Source organism: Hyla sarda, chromosome 7 (genome assembly GCF_029499605.1).
Source record: "Hyla sarda isolate aHylSar1 chromosome 7, aHylSar1.hap1, whole genome shotgun sequence".
NCBI classification, from domain to species: Eukaryota; Metazoa; Chordata; class Amphibia; order Anura; family Hylidae; genus Hyla; species Hyla sarda.
Window position 1 is genome coordinate 210,889,188 of NC_079195.1, and position 23,680 is coordinate 210,912,867.

Here is a 23,680-nt window from a genome sequence, read left to right on the forward strand (position 1 = left end):
AAATTCCGCTGTGTGAGCGTAGCCTATCAATAGCTTGGTCCTAATATAATGTTCGGGACCTGCTAACATAGTCTTCTTCACTAGCACCAAAGCTTAATCCGTTAATTGGCTAAAACTACAAAGGGGCGACAATTCCTAAATTTATTGCAGGATAATTTTATGGGCCAGTTTGTGGAGGACCAAACAAGAAGTGATGCCTTGTTGGATCTGATCATTTCCAACAACGCAGAGCTGGTTTGTAATGTAACTGTGCGGGAAAACCTTGGTAATAGCGACCACAATATAGTTACTTTTCACTTAAAATGTAGAAAACAAAGACAGACGGGGAAGGCAAAAACATATAACTTTAAAAAGGCAAATTTCCCTGGGCTGAGAGCTGCACTACAGGACATAGACTGGGGGAGGTGTTCTCAAATACTGATACAGAAGGTAAATGGGACATCTTTAAATCAACTCTAAATAACTATACAGCTAAATATATACCAAAGGGGAACAAATATAAACGATTAAAACTAAATCCTACATGGCTGACAAATGATGTTAAAAGAGCAATAAACAACAAAAAAATAGCCTTCAAAAAATACAAATCTGATGGGTCAGCTATAACATTTAAACAGTACAAGGAGCTTAATAAAATCTGTAAAAATGTAATAAAAACAGCAAAAATTCAAAATGAGAAACAGGTGGCCAAAGAAAGCAAAACTAATCCTAAATATTTTTTTAGATATATAAATGCAAAAAAACCAAGGGCAGAGCATGTAGGACCCCTTAATAATGATAATGGGGAGGTTGTCAAAGGCGATCAAGAGAAGGCGGAGCTACTGAATGGGTTCTTTAGTTCTGTATACACTATGGAAGAAGGAGCTGACATTGGCCAGGTCATTGCTGGTAACACATCATGTACAGGTCAGTGCTGGTAACACATCATGTAATGTACTGAACTGGCTTAATGTAGAGATGGTACAAGGTAAATTAAGTAAAGTAAATGTAAGCAAATCTCCAGGGCCGGATGGACTACACCCAAGAGTTCTTAGAGGGGTAAGTTCAGTAATATCTGTACCCTTGTTCATGATATTTAGAGATTCTCTGGTGTCTGGTATTGTGCCAAGGGACTGGCGCAAGGCGAATGTGGTGCCAATCTTCAAAAAGGGCTCTAGGTCTTCCCCAGGAAACTATAGACCGGTAAGTTTAACGTGCATTGTGGGTAAATTGTTTGAAGGACTTATAAGGGATTACATACAGGAATACATAGGGGATAATAGTATTATAAGTGATAGCCAGCATGGGTTTACTAAGGATAGAAGTTGTCAAACCAATCTAATTTGCTTTTATGAAGAGGTGAGTAGAAGCCTTGACAGAGGAATGGCTGTGGATATAGAGGGGGGCTGTGTATATAGAGGGGGGCTGTGTATATAGAGGGGGGCTCTGTATATAGAGGGGAGGCTCTGTATATAGAGGAATGGCTGTGGATATAGAGGGGGGCTCTGTATATAGAGGAATGGCTGTGGATATAGAGGGGGCTCTGTATATAGAGGAATGGCTGTGGATAGTGTTTCTGGATTTTGCTAAAGCGTTTGATACTGTCCCTCATAGACGTCTGACAGGTAAGTTAAGGTCCTTGGGCTTCGGAAACTTTAGTTTGTAACTGGATTGAACACTGGCTCATGGATCGTACCCAGAGAGTGGTGGTCAATGATTCGTACTCTGATTGGTCCCCGGTTATTAGTGGTGTACCCCAAGGTTCAGTACTGGGCCCGCTGTTGTTTAATTTATTTATCAATGATATAGAGGATGGTATTAACAGCTCTGTTTCTATCTTTGCAGATGACACCAAGCTTTGTAGCACGGTACAGTCTATAGAGGATGTGCATAAGTTACAAGATGACTTGGATAGACTAAGTGTCTGGGCATCCACTTGGCAAATGAGGTTCAATGTGGATAAATGTAAAGTTATGCATCTGGGTACTAATAACATGCATGCATCGTATGTCTTAGGGGGGATTAAACTGGGAGAGTCACTGGTAGAGAAGGATCTGGGTGTACTTGTAGATCACAGACTACAGAATAGCATGCAATGTCAGGCTGCTGCTTCCAAAGCCAGCAGGATATTGTCATGTATCAAAAGAGGCATGGACTCAAGGGACAGGGACATAATACTCCCCCTTTATAAAGCATTGGTACGGCCTCACCTGGAATATGCTGTTCAGTTTTGGGCACCTGTCCATAAAAGGGACACTGCGGAGTTGGAAAGGGTGCAGAGACGCGCGACTAAACTAATATGGGGCATGGAACATCTTAGCTATGAGGAGCGATTAAAGGAGTTACAATTGTTTAGTCTTGAGAAGAGACGTTTAAGGGGGGATATGATAAACGTATATAAGTATATAAATGGCCCATACAAAAAATATGGAGAAAAACTGTTCCAGGGTAAACCCCCCCAAAGGACGAGGGGGCACTCCCTCCGTCTGGAGAAAAAAAAGTTTAGTCTCAAGGGGCGACACGCCTTCTTTACCGTGAGGACTGTGAATTTATGGAACGGTCTACCTCAGGAACTGGTCACAGCAGGAACAATTAACAGCTTTAAAACAGGGTTAGATACATTCCTGAAACAAAATAACATTAATGCTTATGAAGAAATATAAAATCTCATCCCTTCCCAATATCGCGCCACACCCCTACCCCTTAATTCCCTGGTTGAACTTGATGGACATATGTCTTTTTTCGACCGTACTAACTATGTACTATGTAATTCTTTATGACAGTGGTTTCCAAACTGTGGACCTCCAGCGGTCACAAAACTACAACTCCCAGCTTGGCTGTCCAGGTATGCTGGGAGTTGTAGTTTTGGAACAGCTGGAGGTCCACAGTTTGGAAACCACTGCTTTACGATGGATTTATACATCATAAACAAGGCTTACTTTGGGCTCAGTGAGGGATACCCACCTGATCTTGAAGATACTATAAAGGATTATTATTATTACTTGTGAGATGAGCGGTAGGTGAGCTGTAGACATGTATAGCTGGGCTGCAACCTCTCAGACCAGAGATCTCTCAAACTCGTGCAAGGGCCCCACACCCGAAAGTGCTGTATTACAAGTCTTTTTATTTTCCTGTAATCTCTAACCTTTCCCAGCATTCCATGCAGCCAGAGACAGTATGTCCTAAGTCACATGATCTCCAGGGGGTGTAGCTATGCTGCAGTGGGTGGGCTAATAGCAGGGTGGAAGGGATTTACTTAAAGGGGAACTCTGGTGGAAACAAATGGAAAACAAATGTTTTTAAATCAACTGGTGCCAGAAAGTTTTACAGATTTGTAAATTACTTCTATTTCAAAATCTTAATCCTTCCAGTACTTATCAGCTGCTGTATACTAAAGAGGAAGTTGTGGAGTTCTTTTCAGTCTGACCACAGTGCTCTCTGCTGACATCTCTGTCCATGTCAGGAACTGTCCAGATTAGAAGCAAATCCCCATAGAAAACCTCTCCTGCGCTGGACAGTTCCTGACATGGACAGAGGTGTCAGCAGAGAGCACTGTGGTCAGACTGGAAAGAACTGCACAACTTCCTCTTTAGTATACAGCAGCTGATAAGTACAGGAAGGATTAAGATTTTGAAATAGAAGGAATTTACAAATCTGTAAAACTTTCTGGCACCAGTTGATTTGAAAACATTTGTTTTTCCACCGTAGTGCCCCTTAATGTATTGCTATCCTCCCACTTACTGTAGCATAGCCATGCCCCCTGAAGACCATGTGACTTATGACATATTGTCTCTGGCAACATGTAGTGCTGGGAAAGGTCAGAGACAACAGTAAAACAAAAAAGACTTAGGGTGCATGCACACCACGTTTTTGCTATCCAGTTCCCGTATCAGTTTTTTTGTAAAAAACGGATAGGCAAAAACCGGACTCAACCGTATTAAACCGTGTGCACACAGATCAACCTGTATCCGGTTTGAATCGTGATGTACGGTTTAATCCGGTTGTATACGTTTTCGCCCTAAAAAAACTTATACGTCTGTCAATGTTCGCCATGTTTTTTAAATAAAGTTTTTCCAGAAAGAACATTCTAGAAGGTGGGGTGTTTTGGCTTGCATTGCACATGTACAATAATAAAAATGGAGGGGTTAAAACGGATGCAACCGTACACTCATACGGTTTAGTCCGGTACTCATTGACTTCCATGTTAATAAAAACGTATCCGGTTAGGATACGGTTGGTCAACCGGACCTAAAAACGCTGTATACTCCGGTTGCGAACACGGCTGAAAAACCGGGCCCAACGGTAAAAGTCGCCAAACGGACATAACCGTATGATGCGTTTGCAATACGGTTTGCAATGTTACGTCAATACATCCGGTTTTCAATACGTTTTAGTACGGTTTTTGAAGGAAAACCGTATACGGGAACTGGATAGCAAAAACGTGGTGTGCATGCACCCTTACACTGGATTGGCTAAAAACTGTTAATAAAAAGGCTCCATACCCTTATTACCTCCCCTCCCCTTGTTGCCACTTACACTGCCATCCCCCTAAAATCCATCCCCCTACCCTACCTGTGATGATCCATCCTCCTCTCGTGACCCAGTCACCCGTTCCCTTCAGGGAGTGTCTGAGCATCCACACGGGCCTTGGAGTGCACTCGGAAACTCACAGGCCCCTGTGTGGCTGCCCGGAGCGGTGGGTTACTGCTGAGAGCAGGCCAGGGGGCGGGGTGTGGATGGCAACAGCTGGAGGCACACTATGTTGGGTCACTGGCGGATCCGCAGCGCAAAATATGCTGCGGATCCGTTACGTGTGCCCCTACCATAAATCAGACGTCCGCTGTCACCTTCCCTCCCCTCTTGTCACCTTTCCTCTTGGGGTTGCGGCGTGTTGACTGGCAGTGATAACTGTAGGGCAGCCGTCCTGAGATTGTCGCCCCTGTGTCCCCTAAGACCGTCACCCCTCGTCACCTTTCCTGTTGGAAATAGACACCCCTTCCCTGTCACCCCATTGTTACAATAAATAAATAATAATGACACGTGTTGAAGCATAAGATATAATAAAACCTTACAGGAGGCATATGAGCGATGACCTCAGATACGGAGACTGCTAGTGAGGATGATGAAGACTCCACATCTAGCGACTCCTTCTCTGATGTGCCACCGCCAAGAAGGCATCCCAGGCCAGCTCCCCTGAGTCACATAGCCCTTCTGCCATTTTTTGACCCTTCTGAGCCCTTTTGCTCCCTGACCCCACATGGGCAGACTCAGTAGATTATATTATACACCCCATAACTCCAGAAGTGCAATTCCCATATGAAGGGCTGAGCGAGAAGGAGATTTTTTTAAGCCCTTTTATTCGGATGAGCTAATAGAGTACATGGTGGTGCAGACTAACCCCTGTGCCCACCAATCCATTGCTCAACACCCTGAACAGGTGGAGCCCAGTAAACCATTCCAGCAAAATCTTTGGTCCTGTATGCTGCTAATTATTAAAATTTTACCCTAAAACAATTCCAACAAAATCTGTGGAAGCAAAACATATTAGGGATTGAAATGGCAAATCTGTGGTGCAATCCCAACTTTCACTCTTCACAATCCCCATGAGCATTAGCTTTTGACAAAACTCTCCTCAGTCAAAATTCTACTTCCTTAAAGGGGTGATCCAAAGGATAGGGGATAACATGTCTGATCGCAGAGTCCGGACGGTGAGACACCCGACCCCACCCCACCAAGCCCCCACCCCCCGCGATCCCCGGGCCGGCGCTGCGAGGCACATGAACACAGAAGCCTGCCCCCTCCCTCTATTCATGTCTATGGAAGGGGTCATGGCGGCTGTTTACTGGCCGTCCCACCCCTTCCCATAGACATAAATGAAGGAGGAGTGGCGTGACTTCACGAACACGGAAGCCCAAGTTCATGAACGCCGCAGCACCCGCCTGGGGATCGAGGGGTCCCAGCAGCCAGACCCCCTGTGATCAGACATGTTGTCCCTTATCTTTTGGATAGGGGATAACATGGCAAGGGGCGGAGTACTCCTTTAAGGAATGTAGATTCCAAAATGGTGTTACTTCTCTGGGGTTTCCACTATTTTTACACCTCTGAGCCTCTGTAATTTAAGCTCAGTGCAGTAGGCCTGACATTTGGCTTGGTGCTTTGTCTCTCCTGAGCCTTGCATTCTGCCCATTCAAGCAGATAACAGGCCACATCTGGGTACTGGCAAGTTCAGGAGAAATTGGGTAACAAAGTCTGGGATGCTATTAACTCTGTGTCCCTTGTCAAAAGTAAGAAAACTGGTGCTAAAAGTGCAAATTACGCATCAAAATTTCAATTTCACGTCCTAATGAAAAAACATTCCTCAAACACCTATGAGGTCCAAATGCTCACTACTCCACTAAATGAATTCTTTAAAGGGGTACTACGCTGCTGGAGCCGGCATCGGGAGCTCGTGACGTCATATCCTTGCCCCCTCATGACGTCACGCCCCGCCCCCTCAATGCAAGTCCATGGGGGCGCACCGGCTCCAGCGTTCGGAACAATTTGTTCCAAATGCTGAGCAGCGGAGTAGCCCTTTAAACTGTGTGTTTTCAAAATGGGGTCACTTCTGGGGTTTTTTACTGTCTGTATTTCACAGTGGGCACTGCAAAATATTCCAAGAAAAAGGAGGCATCGTGTGTGAGTCAGGTAGCACACTAGGGCGATATATGGGATATTTAGAAAAACTGGGGAATTGAGGTGATAAATATTCACTAGAATGTGTTGGTAATACCTGCTATGCTGCCGAAAAAAATAATTTAAATAAAAAATGGGCAAAAAAAAATTGGAAATAAAAATATTCACTTTACTTTGTAAAGTACCTAAAGGGTTCATAAACTTTAAATGTCACTCCACCCCCCGAACTTCCCCCCCAAATAAAGACATTACAACTACGGTAAGTGGGTGAAAGGCCATGGCCGTTTGAGGGTAAATCTTTATTTTATTAATAAATAATCAATAAATTAATAATAACCATTTAATATATATCTAAATAACTCATAAAACCATCAAAAAAGATATAAACATGGTGTATACTCACAACATCATCTGTCCACTCAGAAAACTCTGGGTGACACCCCCACTTAAAATTAGCTGTCCACTATAAGTTACACCCTCATAACAGACCGTGACGGGGAGGGAGGGAGGGATGGGCAAGCTGCTCCTTCGGGGTTTACTTCAAACTGGTCACCAGCTCGTTCCGGCAGTACTTTATATAGACTTCAATCTTCCCGCCGTAGCTATCAACAACCAATCAGATAATTCACCCGATCTGCCCAGCAACACGCCGGCCCTATTAGAAACTCAGCACGGTATTAGACATACAATTAACCCTTGCCATAACGTCTCTTAACCTGTACCTCTACATGACCATATAATCAGGTGGGAGGGGAGGGGGGCCCATCCCATGTGGCCCCTCCGTTATCCTACTGGGCCTTTTCATTAGGTACGACAGCATCTCAGTAGCAGGGTGCCCCCTCTGCCAGCCCATTGCGCCCTACCCATAATACGATCACAAGATGCCAATGGGTTATTAGGGCATCCCAGGGTCTAATTAAAGTTAATAGATTGGTCATCTTAGCATACATATGAGTTCCCTACTAGGACTAAAAATATATATAAAAAAAAGCTTTAAAACTATACAAAAAAAATAAAAAAAATACAACAAAAGCCATTTTTTCCTTTACATTGTATTATAAATTGCCATTATGGGCTCAAAGGCCGAAGAAGAAAGTCCTGGAATACCCCTTCAATTTTGCATAAGTGAAAATATAAAAAAAATAAATTGAAATTTTGTGTCTTTAGTGTGTTCATCCGAAGATTAAAGTTATTTACTATTATTTATACCATATGGCAAATGCTGTAAGATTATCCCCACCAAGTCAAACTATTGTTTCCCAAAAAAGATGAAAAAAAAGTTTTTATAACATAATACGTTCTCCACAATAGGGCCATTAACTATACAATTGCTCCTGCAAAAAACGAGCCCTCAAATGGCTACACATTTAATAAAACTACCACCTCCATGATCAATAAGGAAAAGTTGGAACCTATGAAGTAAAAGAAATTTTTTTTTAGCTGGCAAATGTTTTCTAAGGAGAGAAACAAGACTCTGGTTAAACAGTAATTGACGGTCACCGATATTTGTGACCCTTTTAGTAGAAGTTACTCAACTAAGAAAACACAAGCGGATTGGCTCAGAGTCTGTGTACAATTGCAGCCCCTGGTCAAGGCTTCTCCACAAACAACTACTACGAGAAGCAGCGAGCAGGAATAATACAGCTTCTGTCACAACTTGAAGGATGGCCAAGAACTACGGCGGAACGCTCAAGGTACGATCAACCGGATGGATAATGAAAAAAATATGTGTTATACCCTCAATATCCCATGATGAAGTGCATGCTGGTAAATTATTGGACTGTCGCCCCTTGTCTTGTATTTAACTCGAGAGGGGTCCGGCAGCTCCTATAGAAGTGATCTCCAAACTGTGGACATCCTGATGTTGCAAAACTACAACTCCACAGTATGAAGACCATCAACATCTGGAGGTCCACACTTTGAAGACCACCAACATCTGAAGATCTAAACTATGGAGACCACCAACATTTGAAGGTCTAAACTATGGAGACCACCAACATTTGAAGGTCTAAACTATGGAGACCACCAACATTTGAAGGTCTAAACTATGGAGACCACCAACATTTGAAGGTCTAAACTATGGAGACCACCAACAGTGAAGGTCTAAACCAGTGGTCTCCAACCTGCGGACCTCCAGATGTTGCAAAACTACAACTCCCAGGAGAAGGTCCACAGCATGAAGACCATCAACATCTGGAGGTCAACACTTGGAAGACCACCAACATCTGAAGGTCTAAACTATGGTGACCACCAACATCTGAAGATCTAAATCAGTGGTCTCCAACCTGCGGACCTCCAGATGTTGCAAAACTACAACTCCCAGAATGCCCGGACAGCCGTTGGCTGTCCGGGCATGCTGGGAGTTGTAGTTTTGCAACATCTGGAGGTACGCAGGTTGGAGACCACTGGTCTAAACTATGGAGACCACCAACATCAGGAGGTCCGCACCTTGTAGATCACCAACATCTGGAGGTCCACACTTTGGAAATCACCAACATCTGGAGGTCCACACTTTGTAGATCACCAACATCTGGAGGTCCACACTTTGGAAATCACCAACATCTGGAGGTCTATACTTTGTGACCACCAACATCTGGAGGTCCACACTTTGTAGATCACCAAGGAGGTCCACACTTTGTAGACCACCAACATCTGGAGGTCCACACTTTGTAGACCACCAACATCTGGAGGTCAACACTTTGTAGATGACCAACATCTGGAGGTCCACACTTTGTAGACGACCAACATCTGGAGGTCCACACTTTGTAGACGACCAACATCTGGAGGTCCACACTTTGTAGACCACCAACATCTGGAGGTCAACACTTTGTAGATGACCAACATCTGGAGGTCCACACTTTGTAGACGACCAACATCTGGAGGTCCACACTTTGTAGACCACCAACATCAGGAGGTCCACACTTTGTAGACCACCAACATCTGGAGGTCCACACTTTGTAGACCACCAACATCTGGAGGTCCACACTTTGTATCCTGTAGAAATCAGTAACAACTAATACTTCAATCTAATACTTCAGGTTAGTAATTCTGATCTGAGTTTTTCTTTTAGCAACATTTAGAATTGACACCTAGTTTGACTGCTAGAAATTACTGCTTATGTCGATCCAGAAAATAGCATTATAAAAGTCTTTAGAAGATGTTGTTAAAGGGGTACTCCGCCCCTAGCCATCTTATCCCCTATCCATTTCTGGTATTTTGAATGTTTTTTTTCCATGTGTTTATACATAATCATATTTTGGGCTACAGCTTGTGGTAGCAGGGTGTGATGAGGGCAGATGTTGTTACCCTAGGGGCAGATGGCATTAACCCCTTGTATTCGTGACGCCAAGGCATGGTTTAGCCTAAAACCACCCGAAGGTATACCACTGGATCTTGGAAGCAATAAAGACTCCGACGCCAAGTTACGGACAGCGGTAGCTTTACTGAGGGTAGACAGATGGTAAAGTCTATACAGTTCAGCCAGGGCCCAAGGAGGTGACCAGTGACGCAGAGACCTTAAGGACTTGCTGGGACTTGTAGTAGGACTGGACAATTGATTGCAGACAATGCTGACTTGACAGATGACAGGGACTGACTTGACTTGAGCTGTGACTTGAGCTTACATGACTTGATGGTGGCTGCAGGACTGGACTTTGAGGTCTCCAACACTCCAGACACACACACTAGACAAGACTGCACCGGACCCCAGCAGAAGAGAGAGAGAGAAGCTCCACCCAGGGCTTATATGGGGTAGACTAGCAGGGAGCCCATAGGTCACTCTTGGGATCACCTGGTCACTGGTTCCTCCTGGGTAACAATCACATGACATAACTCTTAAAGGGGTATTCCAGGCCAAAACTTTTTTTTATATATCAACTGGCTCCGGAATGTTAAACAGGTTTGTAAATTACTTCTATTAAAAAATCTTAATCCTTCCAATAGTTATTAGCTTCTGAAGTTGAGTTGCTGTTTTCTGTCTAACTGTTTTCTGATGACTCACGTCCCAGCAGCTCCTATGGGGATATTTTCCCATCATGCACAGCTCCCGGGACGTGACATCATCATTGAGCAGTTAGACAGAAAACTTCAGAAGCTAATAACTATTGGAAGGATTAAGATTTTTTAATAGAAGTAATTTACAAATCTGTTTAACTTTCCGGAGCCAGTTGATATATAAAAAAAATGTTTTGCCTGGAATACCCCTTTAAAGATACAACACATTTTATAATACAATGCACTGCAGATCATATGTACAGGGGGGAAACAGGTGCAAGGGGCCCTGGGGACACTGAAGGAGGCTGCCTGACAGGACAGCAAGGGTACAGGGCAATATCTCCCATACTGGGCCACCACAAGCTGATTTGCAAACCAGCCATAAAACATGCCAAAAAAAGCTAAATCGGGCAAAAATAAACCTCTTGCGCTTACCATAATTTTATGAAGCTTATAATGAAAAATAAACCTACATCTGGAACTGGACGTTGGAACTGACAGATGTTGTTCAGTGGATTGAAGAACACATTTTTTGTATTTTTCTGAGACGTAAGGATGATGATTTAGGTCTTAAAATTAGTCTCAAAATGTTGCATGTACACATAGCTTTATAGGTATAATGTCAGTAAATATGTGGTGGCCCAGTACCGGATGGTGTTTCCCCGTACTCTCCTGCACTGTCAGGCAGTGTCCCTCAGTGTCCCCAGGGCCCCCTCCAGTTGTTTCCCCCATGTAAATATGTTGTGTATTATATTGTGTGTTGTAGCTTAATAAAATGTACCATGTGATTGTTACCAAGAAGGTACTAGTGACCAGCTGACCCCAACAGTGACCTATGGCTCCCGGCTAGTCTCCCCCATATAAACCCTGGGTGGAGCTTCTCTCTCTTGTTCCTGAGGTCCAGTGCAGTCAAGTCCTCCTAGTGTGTGTGTCCAGAACATTGGAGGCCTCAAGTCAAGTCCTTAAGCTAAAGTCATAGTCCTGTCAGTCAAGTCTATCCAGAGTGGCCTGCACTAAATTCTCCTGTCTACTACAAGTCCCAGCAAACCTGCAAGGTCTCTGTGTCACTAGTCCCCTCCTTGGGCCCTAGCTGTACTGCATAGACTGTAACATCTGTCTACCCTCAGTAAAGCTACCATTGTCCATAACTTGGCGCCAGTGTCTTCATTGCCCCCCCCGTGCCTAGCCCAGGATCCAGCAGTATACCTTCGGGTGGTTAAGGCTTAACCACGCCATGGTGTCACGAACACCATCTGCCCCCAGGGCAACAACACCTGCCCTGTACCACACACCCCGCCATTACCACATATAGCTTAACCAGCACAGGTATTTTGGCCACCCTTCCAATATTTTTATATTAAAAATGCTGGCAATGTAATGGCCGGTATTTATCCAACCAATCCATCAACTCCCGGAATGTTGCACTATATATTATACCAGTGTTTCCCACCCAGGGGTGCATCCAGCTGATACATCACAACAACAGCGTACATGGCTATGTATGTGAGTGTGTTTTTAAGCTATGGTGTTGGTACTGTTGGATGTCAGGCAGTTGTGATCGTGCAAAGTGAGACGATCTTTGGTAGTAGTTTGGGGACAGCCATAATTGTCGTAGTAGAGAATTACTTATTCCAACTTTCCTTATTTGGATGTGTACAAACAGTGGTGTAGCTATAGGGTTTGCAGAGGTCACAGTTGCGACTGGGCCCCTTATTGATTTCCATGGACCTAAAGGAGTCACCAAGCGACTCTGTTTGGGACATATGCACTATTTTAACCAGCAATCCTCGCTTTAGAGTCTGCTTTAAAAAGGGCATACAGCCCGAACAGAGTTACTTAAAGGGGTACTCCATCCCTAGATGTTTTATCCCCTATCCCCCTGCGGCACCCCAGACATCCGATGCACGGAGCGAACTTCGCTCCGTGCTGGATGACTGGCAATGCAGGGTGAAGGCTTGTGACATCACGCCTATGCCCCACTCGTGATGCCACGGCCACACACCCTCAATGCAAGTCTATGGGCCGTCACGCCCCCTCCCATAGACTTGCATTGAGAGGGCGTGGCCATTAAGACACGAGCGGGGTGCGGTCGTGACGTTACGAGCCTCCGGCGCTGCACCCGACGCTCTAAATGAACGCCGGGTGCAGCAGGGAGATCGCGGGGGTCCCCAGCAGCAGCACCCCCACTATGAAACATATTATCAAACACAAATAAGCTTGTAGGTATGTTCGGCAACTACGGCAATATGGAGGTAATGGTATTGGGGCTAGGCTTCTACTGCAGCGTGGACATATGGCGGTGCTCAGGCTATGAAGAGTATATGGATATTCACATGACGAAGAAAAATGAAAGCCGTCCACTCACCATTTCTTGTCATCAAGCTTCTTTATTTATCTGAAAAGATACTCACACAACATGCTGGGGAGGGAGACATACATCGGGGGGTACAGATAGACAACAAGTGCTTCTTCAGGCCATACAACCTTATCTGAATAAGGGCATCATACATACAGGAAAGGACTACAGGTGATCACTCACTTCTGGCTACACCCACACACGTGATGTTCAACGTCAGAGATGGACTTGTCTGAGATTCAGAAACACATTGCTATGTCTGTTCTGTCATTTAACCCTAGAGGGCCTGTTGCATTAGATCTGATTATGCAGTGCAGCTCCCTTTAGAGGAGTTTTTCATCCGTGTGTTCTCCTGCCTTTGCTTCTACTTTTTCAAGTCCCGCAAACCGCAGGACCTCTGGGTTATTTTCATGCGTTTCTCTTACGTGGGATAAAAGACGGAGAGAACATGTATAGAATAAAAATGTGTCCTTATCCGTACAAACAATTGTCGTCATGTCTTCCCCACCTAATAAAAGCTGCATGGGCAGAAAATAGCATACACTATATTTTTCGAGCGACACCTTATTAAAGGAGATATCCAGTGCTGAAAAACGTATCCCCTATCCTAAGGATAGGGGATAAGTTTCAGATTGCAGGGGGTCCGACCACTGGGGTCCCCCGCGATCTCCTGTATGGGGCCCCCAGCAGCCCGTGGGAAGGGGGCATGTTGACCTCCGCACGAAGCGGCGGCTGACATGCCCCTTCAATACAACTCTATGGCAGAGCCGGAGTGCTGGCTTCGGCAATCTCCGGCTCTCCCATAGCGCTGTATTGAGTGGGTGTGTCAGCCGCCGCTTCGTGCGGTGGTCGACACCCGCTATCTGGCCAGCGAGCCGGGGCCCAATACAGGAGATCGCGGCGGGCCCCAGCGGTCGGACCCCCCGCAATCTGAAACTTATCCCCTATCCTCAGGATAGGGATAAGTTTTTCAGCACTGAACTACCCCTTTAACTCCTTTACTGTATGGTGAATCGGACCTATCCTCAGGTATTTGGTTGCCATCGCAGGGGCCTGACGAAGCACCAAATGGTGCGGTACGGCTGTGGCCCGACGCCTGATTCCCCCCATTTCATCTACTGCCTCCCTGCTGCATCCCCGCCTGACCGTGATGTGATCTATCTCGTAATCTCCGAATCGCTGGGTGAGTTGCTCCTTACTTCTTCTTTTGGGTTTTCATTATGTACATGTATACTCTAGTGTGCAGCAACATCCATAGGAGAGCATAGACTGCTACATTAGCTATTATATTGGAAGGATTAGATTCACAAGTTTAAGTGACAGTGCCAGATTTATTTTTCTATTGTGACAACAAAATCAATAAATGCTTCAGACCTGTCAGTGTACTGCAAAAATTCCCTCACAGCCTGTACACCTGCATCATGTGGGATGCGGGTGTACAGGCTGACTACATCCACAGAACATAATTTGTACCCCTCTTCCCAATGCATTTCTTCAACCATCTGTAGCAGATGTCTGGTATCCTTTATATAAGATGGGATAGAGGATAACAGAGGGTTCAATAGCCAATCTATATATTGGGATAAATGCTTTGTCACTGAGTCTATCCTCGCCAACGATAGGTCTCCCAGGGGTCGGCTCTTTCGGTAAATGATACCACTTTGGTGGCTTAGGAGAATCAGGAATCAATTTTTCTCCGTCTTTTTTAGACAATATTCCTCTTTCTACAGTAGAAAAAAGGGAGGACTTCAGATTAGACAGAGTTTTCCCAGTGGGATCGGCAGTAAGGGTAGTGTATGTCTCTCCATCAGGTAATTGCCTTTCGGCTTCTTCAATGTATTGCTTTTTTTCTAAGACGGCTACACTCCCACCCTTATCTGCACGTATCACCACTAGGTCTTCTCTTAATACCTTTAATGTTTTTGCTTCCGCTTCAGTTAGGTTGGATTTGGGTTGAGGATACAGAATAGATTTTACATATTTCATTACTGCTTTGGAAAAAAGGTCAAGACTACTACCTTGGGGGATTGGAGGAGAAAATGTTGACTTTTTCCCTTTAGAAAAATACCTCTTACCTGGGTTGGTAGACCTCTCATCCAGCAATTGGAAATCCTCCAAACCCACTGCCAACATATTAATGCATTCTCTATCTACATCATTGAATTATTTAGGGAAGAAACCCAAAGGTCCTATCACTACTGGTGTCTCACCCTCCAATGTAACATGCTCAATGGGGTTTTTATTAGAGAAATTTTTTTACAGACTAATGTCTCTTATTGCTTTAGCCAAATCAATCTCAAATTGTGTTTCATTAAACTTCTCGGTCAAACCATAATTAAAACCTTTCGACAGGAGTGATATCGTAGCATTGTCCAGGCAGTCACTAGTTAAATTCATGACATTAGACTCTACACTGCTGATTTCCAGGTGGTTACTTTTCTTTTTTTCTGTCCTCGTTGGGGTATTTCTTGTTCTTTGCTCGTTGGGGTATTTCTTGTTCTTTGCTCGTTGGGGTATTTCTTGTTCTTTGCTCATTGGGGTATTTCTTGTTCTTTGCTCTTTGGGGTATTTCTTGTTCTTTGCTCGTTGGGGTATTTCTTGTTCTTTGCTCTTTGGGGTATTTCTTGTTCTTTGCTCGTTGGGGTATTTCTTGTTCTTTGCTCTTTGGGGTATTTCTTGTTCTTTTCTCGTTGGGGTATTTCTTGTTCTTTTCTCGTTGGGGTATTTCTTGTTCTTTTCTTGTTGGGGTATTTCTTGTTCTTTGCTCATTGGGGTATTTCTTGTTCTTTTCTCGTTGGGGTATTTCTTGTTCTTTGCTCGTTGGGGTATTTCTTGTTCTTTTCTCGTTGGGGTATTTCTTGTTCTTTGCTTGTTGAGGTATTTCTTGTTCTTTGCTCGTTGGGGTATTTCTTGTTCATTGCTTTTTCTTTCTACTTCGTCTCATGCTTCTTTTTCTCTCTCTTAAGGGACTGATGGAGGCTCTTCATGAATCATCCACTGCTGCTCATGTGTATCTGACTCCTTTGTTCTAAGTAAGGCTTTAAGCGATGTTTGTTGCTACTGGTTTCTCCAGCTTTGCTTTTTGATTCCGCTTCTTATTTTTATTTCCTTTTAAAGTGATAGATCCAGGCATATAAGATTTATTGTGCCATGAAAAGACTTGGTCGGCATCGTAGTCTTTTTTGTCCCTTATGAATTGATCACGCTTCTTATTGAAGCGTCACTATTTTATTTTCAAGCTTAGTGAAGAAACTTTGGGACTGATCACCAGATGCTCGTTTTATGTATTCGGACCTTATACCTAAAGGAAATCTAAAATGCAGGAATTGCAATTTATGCAATTATAATATGGCAACCAAATACCTGAGGATAGGTCCGATTCCCCATACAGTAAATGAGTTAATAACGTGTCGCTCGAAAAATATAGTGTATGCTATTTTCTGCCCATGCGACTTTTATTAACGTGGGGAAGATGGGACGACAATTGTTTGTGCGGATTAGGGAACATTTTTATTCTATAAGTACTGGCAAGCAGGGCGCTCCCCGTCTTTTATCCCACGTAAGAGAATCGCATGAAAATAACTCAGAGGTCCTGCGGTTTGCGGGACTTGAAAAAGTAGAAGCAATGGCAGGAGAACGCACGGAAAAAAAAACTCCTCTAAAGGGAGCTGCACTGGATAATCAGATCCAATACAACAGGCCCTCTAGGGCTAAATGACAGAACAGACATAGCAATGACGTTGAACATCACGTGTGTGGGTGTAGCCAGAAGTGAGTGATCACCTGTAGTCCTTACCTGTATACATGATGCACTGATTCAGATAAGGTTGTACGGCCTGAAGAAGCACTTCATGCCTATCTGTAGACCCCCCCCCCTCCCGATGTAAGTCTCTCTCCCCAGCATGTTATGTGAGTATCTTTTTGGATAAATAAAGAAGCTTGAAGACAAGAAATGGTGAGTGGCCGGCTTTCATTTTTCTTCGTCATGTGAATATCAAACATATTATCCCCTATCCTTTGGATAGGGGATAAGAGGTCTAGGGACGGAGTACCCCTTTAAAATCCTTTTTACAGTATATGTCTTCATCAGGATGGCATTGGCAATGGATACGACTAATGGGAGCACTTACACAGTGTAACCTAGCCTAAAGTGTTCTTTAATCATTTATTCTATAGTATTGGTGGTGTCTGTATGATGTCACTAATCGGTCAGTGTGGATTGGTTCAATCGTATATATATATATATATATAGGACATAACACTGTATGTTGGGGTAACCCTTTATAGCCTATGGGTGTGCTCCCCAATACATACATTGAATGCATAGTAAAAGTGAGATGTAAACATAATCCCACATATATCTATGACATATGAAATCATCAGATTGGCTGCATTTCTTTTTAAAAGGGAGTTGTCCAAGCTTAGAAAAACATGGCAGCTTTCTTTTAGAAACAGCACCACACCTGTCCACAGGTTGTATTTCATATTGCAGCTCAGACCCATTCACTTCAATTGAGCTAAACTGCAATACCAGATACAACCAATGGACAGGTGTGGCGCTGTTTGTTAAATTAAGCAGAGCTGTTCCCCACACTGGTTCAGATAGGGGGTTTCTGAGCAGATGTCCCTATGACTTAATAGGATGTATGGATTGATTGTCTTCCTTATACAAAATCCATATAGTGCAATAGTACTTTAGTAATTTATTTTTTTTTTTTTTTAATTCTAATATATTGTTTCTATTTCAGGACTCAGGTGTGGAATTTTCACGTACAGGTTATGGAAAGGACGCAGTTAAAGTTCTCCAGATCAAGAGAGAAGGCAAGCAGCATTTTATAAAGGAGATTGAGGCCTCTGTTCAACTCACCCTAAAGTCAAAGAAGGATTACCTGGAAGGGGATAATGGCGACATCATTCCCACAGATACAATAAAAAATACTGTCTATGCCTTGGCCAAACTAAAAGGGGTAATTATTATTATTATTATTATTATTATCATACAATAAGAAAAAGGAATAGTGGCACCGGTACCTATATACACAGCTCCTCGAGATGGATAGTACAGACAATGGGAAACCCAGTAAATACAAATATATATGGCAAAGAAAAACAGGCGTCCTGCACTCACCGTCAAGATGCTGATAGTACGGGCTGCTCACTCCAGCATGGAAGACAAAGATAGCGTGGGGCGCTCAGAGGCGACTGCCGGCGGTTTCACGCATACAGGTGCGCTTCTTCCGGCCTCAAGGCCGGCGGTTTCATGCATACAGGTGCGCAGACATTTCAAATGTTTTTAAATGACAGCAAAAATAAAACATAATAATAATAAATATGTGACAAAAAAAACAGGCGTCCTGCACTCACCGTCAAGATGCTGATAGTACGGCTCCCATCTCTGGCTGCTCACTCTGGGATGGAAGACAAAGATAGCGTGGGGCGCTCAGAGGCAACTGCCGGTGATTTCACGCATACAGGTGCGCTTCTTCCGGCCTCAAGGCTGGCGGTTTCACGCATACAGGTGCGCTTCTTCTGGCCTCAAGGCCGGCGGTTTCACGCATACAGGTGCGCTTCTTCTGGCCTCAAGGCCGGCGGTTTCACGCATACAGGGGCGCAGACATTTCAAATGTTTTTAAATGACAGCAAAAATAAAACATAATAATAATAATAATAATAAATATGTGGCAAAGAAAAACAGGCGTCCTGCACTCACCGTCAAGATGCTGATAGTACGGCTCTCATCTCGGACTGGTCACTCTGGCATAGAAGACAAAGATAGCGTGGGGCGCTCAGAGGCGACTGCCGGCGGTTTCACGGATACAGGTGCGCTTCTTCCGGCCTCAAGGCCAGCGGTTTCACGCATACAGGTACGCTTCTTCTTCCGGCCTCACGCATACAGGTGCGCTTCTTCCGGCCTCAAGACCAGCGGTTTCACGCATACAGGTGCGCTTCTTCCGGCCTCAAGGCCGGCGGTTTCACGCATACAGGTGTGCTTCTTCCGGCCTCAAGGCCAGCAGTTTCATGCATACAGGTGCGCTTCTTCTTCCGGCCTCAAGGCCGGCGGTTTCACGCATACAGGTGCGCTTCTTCCGGCCTCAAGACCAGCGGTTTCACGCATACAGGTGCGCTTCTTCCGGCCTCAAGGCCGGAAGAAGCGCACCTGTATGCGTGAAACCGCCGGCAGTCGCCTCTGAGCGCCCCACGCTATCTTTGTCTTCCATGCCGAAGTGAGCAGCCCGAGATGGGAGCCGTACTATCAGCATCTTGACGCCTGTTTTTCTTTGCCATATATTTATTATTATTATTATGTTTTATTTTTGCTGTCATTTAAAAACATTTGAAATGTCTGCCAGTCATGTCAAAACTTTTTATTGGTCAGGGTCTCAGTGCTGAGACCCCCACTTATTGTTAGATATAGCCAGGAGACGCACATGTCACTTTTACAATGGAGCCCATCTCCTGCAGTGAGTCCGAGTAAGTGCAGGATCGGGGAGCAAAGCTGTAACACACCCTTCTCCCAAAGCACGAATTGTCACAGCAGAACAAACGCCAGATATCCCAAATTCAAAGAAAGGCTTCAAGTTATATTTCCACATCATAGCGTATACATGTGCAATGTTTCGGCTATGTGCCTTTGTCAAGCATAACAAGTAGTACAATAAAGCTTACTTAAAGGGGTACTCCACTGACCAGCATTCGGAACATTTTGTTCCGAACGCTGTGTGCGCGCTGCGGGGGTCGGTCACGCCCCCTCCCATAGACTTGCATTGAGGGGGCGTGGCCGACCCCTGCAGTTCGCACACAGCGTTCGGAACTAAATCTTCCGAACGTTGGCCAGTGGAGTACCCCTTTAAGTAAGCTTTATTGTACTACTTGTTATAACCAAAATTATGGCACAAAATATTATATATTATTATAATTAGGGATCTATGATACCTATATATATAGTGTTGTTACATATGGCCCTACTATACACTCCTTATACTAAGAACAAATACAAAGGAATGGGATGGAATAATAAGTGGATAAAAATATGACTTTATTAATAATTCATTACATATTAAAAACAAGAAAAGACATCATACAGAGGGAGAAAACAACTTGTGGTGGAAAAGAGGGCGTCACTCCAGAAAGTCCACAATGTAAACTATAGTATTAAATACATTTCATACGTTGTACTACTGCTCATTCTATTGCACAATCCCATAGAGGAAAAACCTCAACAACTGTAAAGTGCCTAGAGACAGTATACATACCAATAAATAGAATCAAAGTGCAAATACAAGAGGGACCGCTGGAGAGACGCCACCCCAACGTACGTTTCGGGTTGTCCTTCGTCCTGGGGGTGGCGTCCTCTCAGCAGGAGCTGCTTTTTATATGGTCCCCGTCCAATAACATACATCCACGTCATAAATTGCCAGGTAAGACATACCTTTCTATCGGCGCATGACGCCGGGACCCGCAGGCTCCGCTACTTCCGGTCGCCACGTCCCCGGCGCGGCCATGATAGCGGTCCCATGACCGCATCACATGACCGGCCGGATAGGATACAGCGCCGGAAGAGCGAAGTACGGGCACCCCGGCGCATGCGCACATTCGGTATGACGTCGGCGCTGCATCAGTGGAGCATCAAGGAAACCACCCGCCCACAGGCGGTGATTGGCCGGAGGCTCCACTGGCGCAGCGCCGATATTACAATTTACAGCAATGCAATTGCAAAATAATACATTTATTACAGGGGTGTCTTACATATGTATATATGAACTGTGGGATTGTGCAATAGAATGAGCAGTAGTACAACGTATGAAATGTATTTAATACTATAGTTTACATTGTGGACTTTCTGGAGTGACGCCCTCTTTTCCACCACAAGTTGTTTTCTCCCTCTGTATGATGTCTTTTCTTGTTTTTAATATGTAATGAATTATTAATAAAGTCATATTTTTATCCACTTATTACTCCATCCCATTACTTGTTTTGCTTGACAAAGGCACATAGGCGAAACGTTGCACATGTATACACTATGGTGTGGAAATAAAACTTGAAGCCTTTCTTTGAATTCCGGATCTCTGGCGTTTGTTCTGCGGTGACAATTCGTGCTTTGGGATTGCCATTCCCCCTGTGCTATGCTGGCAGGTCACGTGCAACAGTCAGAAAGGATCAGGGGCTGAACTCCACTACATATGGACACCCCTCTCCTGTCTAGATATAGAGATCCGCACCAAAACAATGACTGACCACACCTTTTGCCCGTGCGACATGTCAAAATGTATTTAAAGGGGTATTCCAGGGGGAATTTTTTTTTTTTTTATATATCAGCTGGCTCCAGAAAGTTAAACAGATATGTAAATTACTTCTATTAAAAAATCTTAACCTTCCAATTGTTACGCCGAGCGCTCCGGGTCCCCGCTCCTCCCCGGAGCGCTCGCTTCACTCTCTCCGCTGCAGCGCTCCGGTCACGTCCTCTGACCCGGGGCGCTGCGATCCCGCTGCCAGCCGGGATGCGATTCGCGATGCGGGTAGCGCCCGCTCGCGATGCGCACCCCGGCTCCCCTACCTGACTCGCTCCCCGTCTGTTCTGTCCCGGCGCGCGCGGCCCCGCTCCCTAGGGCGCGCGCGCGCCGGGTCTCTGCGATTTAAAGGGCCACTGCGCCGCTGATTGGCGCAGTGGTTCCTATTAGGGTAATCACCTGTGCACTTCCCTATATTACCTCACTTCCCTTGCACTCCCTTGCCGGATCTTGTTGCCTTAGTGCCAGTGAAAGCGTTCCTTGTGTGTTCCTTGCCTGTGTTTCCAGACCTTCTGCCGTTGCCCCTGACTACGATCCTTGCTGCCTGCCCCGACCTTCTGCTACGTCCGACCTTGCTTCTGCCTACTCCCTTGTACCGCGCCTATCTTCAGCAGCCAGAGAGGTGAGCCGTTGCTAGTGGATACGACCTGGTCACTACCGCCGCAGCAAGACCATCCCGCTTTGCGGCGGGCTCTGGTGAAAACCAGTAGTGGCTTAGAATCGGTCCACTAGCACGGTCCACGCCAATCCCTCTCTGGCACAGAGGATCCACTACCTGCCAGCCGGCATCGTGACAGTAGATCCGGCACAGGATCCCGCTGAAGTTCCTCTGCCAGTTGTCGCTGACCTCACCACGGTGGTCGCCCAGCAGTCACAACAGATAGCGCAACAAGGCCAACAGCTGTCTCAACTGACCGTTATGCTACAACAGTTACTACCACAGCTTCAGCAGTCATCTCCGCCGCCAGCTCCTGCACCTCCTCCGCAGCGAGTGGCCGCTCCTGGGCTACGCCTATCCTTGCCGGATAAATTTGATGGGGACTCTAAGTTTTGCCGTGGCTTTCTTTCCCAATGTTCCTTGCATCTGGAGATGATGTCGGACCTGTTTCCCACTGAAAGGTCTAAGGTGGCTTTCGTAGTCAGCCTTCTGTCCGGAAAAGCCCTGTCATGGGCCACACCGCTCTGGGACCGCAATGACCCCGTCACTGCCTCTGTACACTCCTTCTTCTCTGAAATCCGAAGTGTCTTTGAGGAACCTGCCCGAGCCTCTTCTGCTGAGACTGCCCTGTTGAACCTGGTCCAGGGTAATTCTTCCGTTGGCGAGTATGCCGTACAATTCCGTACTCTTGCTTCAGAATTGTCCTGGAATAATGAGGCCCTCTGCGCGACCTTCAAAAAAGGCCTATCCAGCAACATTAAAGATGTTCTGGCCGCACGAGAAATTCCTGCTAATCTACATGAACTTATTCACCTAGCCACTCGCATTGACATGCGTTTTTCCGAAAGGCGTCAGGAACTCCGCCAAGATATGGACTCTGTTCGCACGAGGCGTTTCTCCTCCTCGGCTCCTCTCTCCTCTGGTCCCCTGCAATCTGTTCTTGTGCCTTCCGCCGTGGAGGCTATGCAGGTCGACCGGTCTCGCCTGACACCTCAAGAGAGGACACGCCGCCGTATGGAGAACCTCTGCCTGTACTGTGCTAGTACCGAACACTTCCTGAGGGATTGTCCTATCCGTCCTCCCCGCCTGGAAAGACGTACGCTGACTCCGCACAAAGGTGAGACAGTCCTTGATGTCTACTCTGCTTCTCCACGTCTTACAGTGCCTGTGCGGATGTCTGCCTCTGCCTTCTCCTTCCCTGCTGTGGCCTTCTTGGACTCTGGATCTGCAGGAAATTTTATTTTGGCCTCTCTCGTCAACAGGTTCAACATCCCGGTGACCAGTCTCGCCAGACCCCTCTACATCAATTGTGTAAATAATGAAAGATTGGACTGTACCATACGTTTCCGCACGGAGCCCCTTCTTATGAGCATCGGATCTCATCATGAGAGGATTGAACTTTTGGTCCTCCCCAATTGCACCTCAGAAATTCTCCTTGGACTTCCCTGGCTTCAACTTCATTCCCCAACCCTGGATTGGTCCACTGGGGAGATCAAGAGTTGGGGGTCCTCTTGTTCCAAGAACTGTCTAAAACCGGTTCCCAGTAACCCTTGCCGTAACTCTGTGGTTCCTCCAGTAACCGGTCTCCCTAAGGCCTATATGGACTTCGCGGATGTTTTCTGCAAAAAACAAGCTGAGACTCTACCTCCTCACAGGCCTTATGATTGCCCTATCGACCTCCTCCCGGGCACTACTCCACCCCGGGGCAGAATTTATCCTCTCTCTGCCCCAGAG

General features: G+C 45.4%; 2 protein-coding genes across 4 annotated transcripts in view; one reads left to right on the forward strand and one right to left on the reverse strand.

The window, feature by feature from the left end:
- The window catches only part of DNASE2B (deoxyribonuclease 2 beta), a 43,174-nt gene extending 30,137 nt beyond the window's left edge, over positions 1 to 13,037 (reverse strand). Inside the window, exon 1 of one of the 3 annotated variants that reach the window (XM_056532548.1) lies at positions 13,010 to 13,037. In XM_056532548.1, the coding sequence (XP_056388523.1) occupies positions 13,010 to 13,022 (13 nt within the window). In that variant the 5' untranslated portion in view covers positions 13,023 to 13,037. Of the gene's footprint in view, positions 1 to 2,943; positions 3,126 to 13,009 lie in introns of those variants that run through there. The other 2 variants (XM_056532549.1, XM_056532551.1) reach the window with 2 other exon arrangements.
- LOC130283291 (uricase-like) overlaps positions 8,177 to 23,680 on the forward strand; it is a 36,902-nt gene continuing 21,398 nt past the window's right edge. The window contains exons 1-2 of the mRNA XM_056532553.1: positions 8,177 to 8,345; positions 17,749 to 17,967. Coding sequence (XP_056388528.1) covers positions 8,316 to 8,345; positions 17,749 to 17,967 — 249 coding nt within the window. The 5' untranslated portion in view covers positions 8,177 to 8,315. The remainder of the gene's footprint in view (positions 8,346 to 17,748; positions 17,968 to 23,680) is intronic.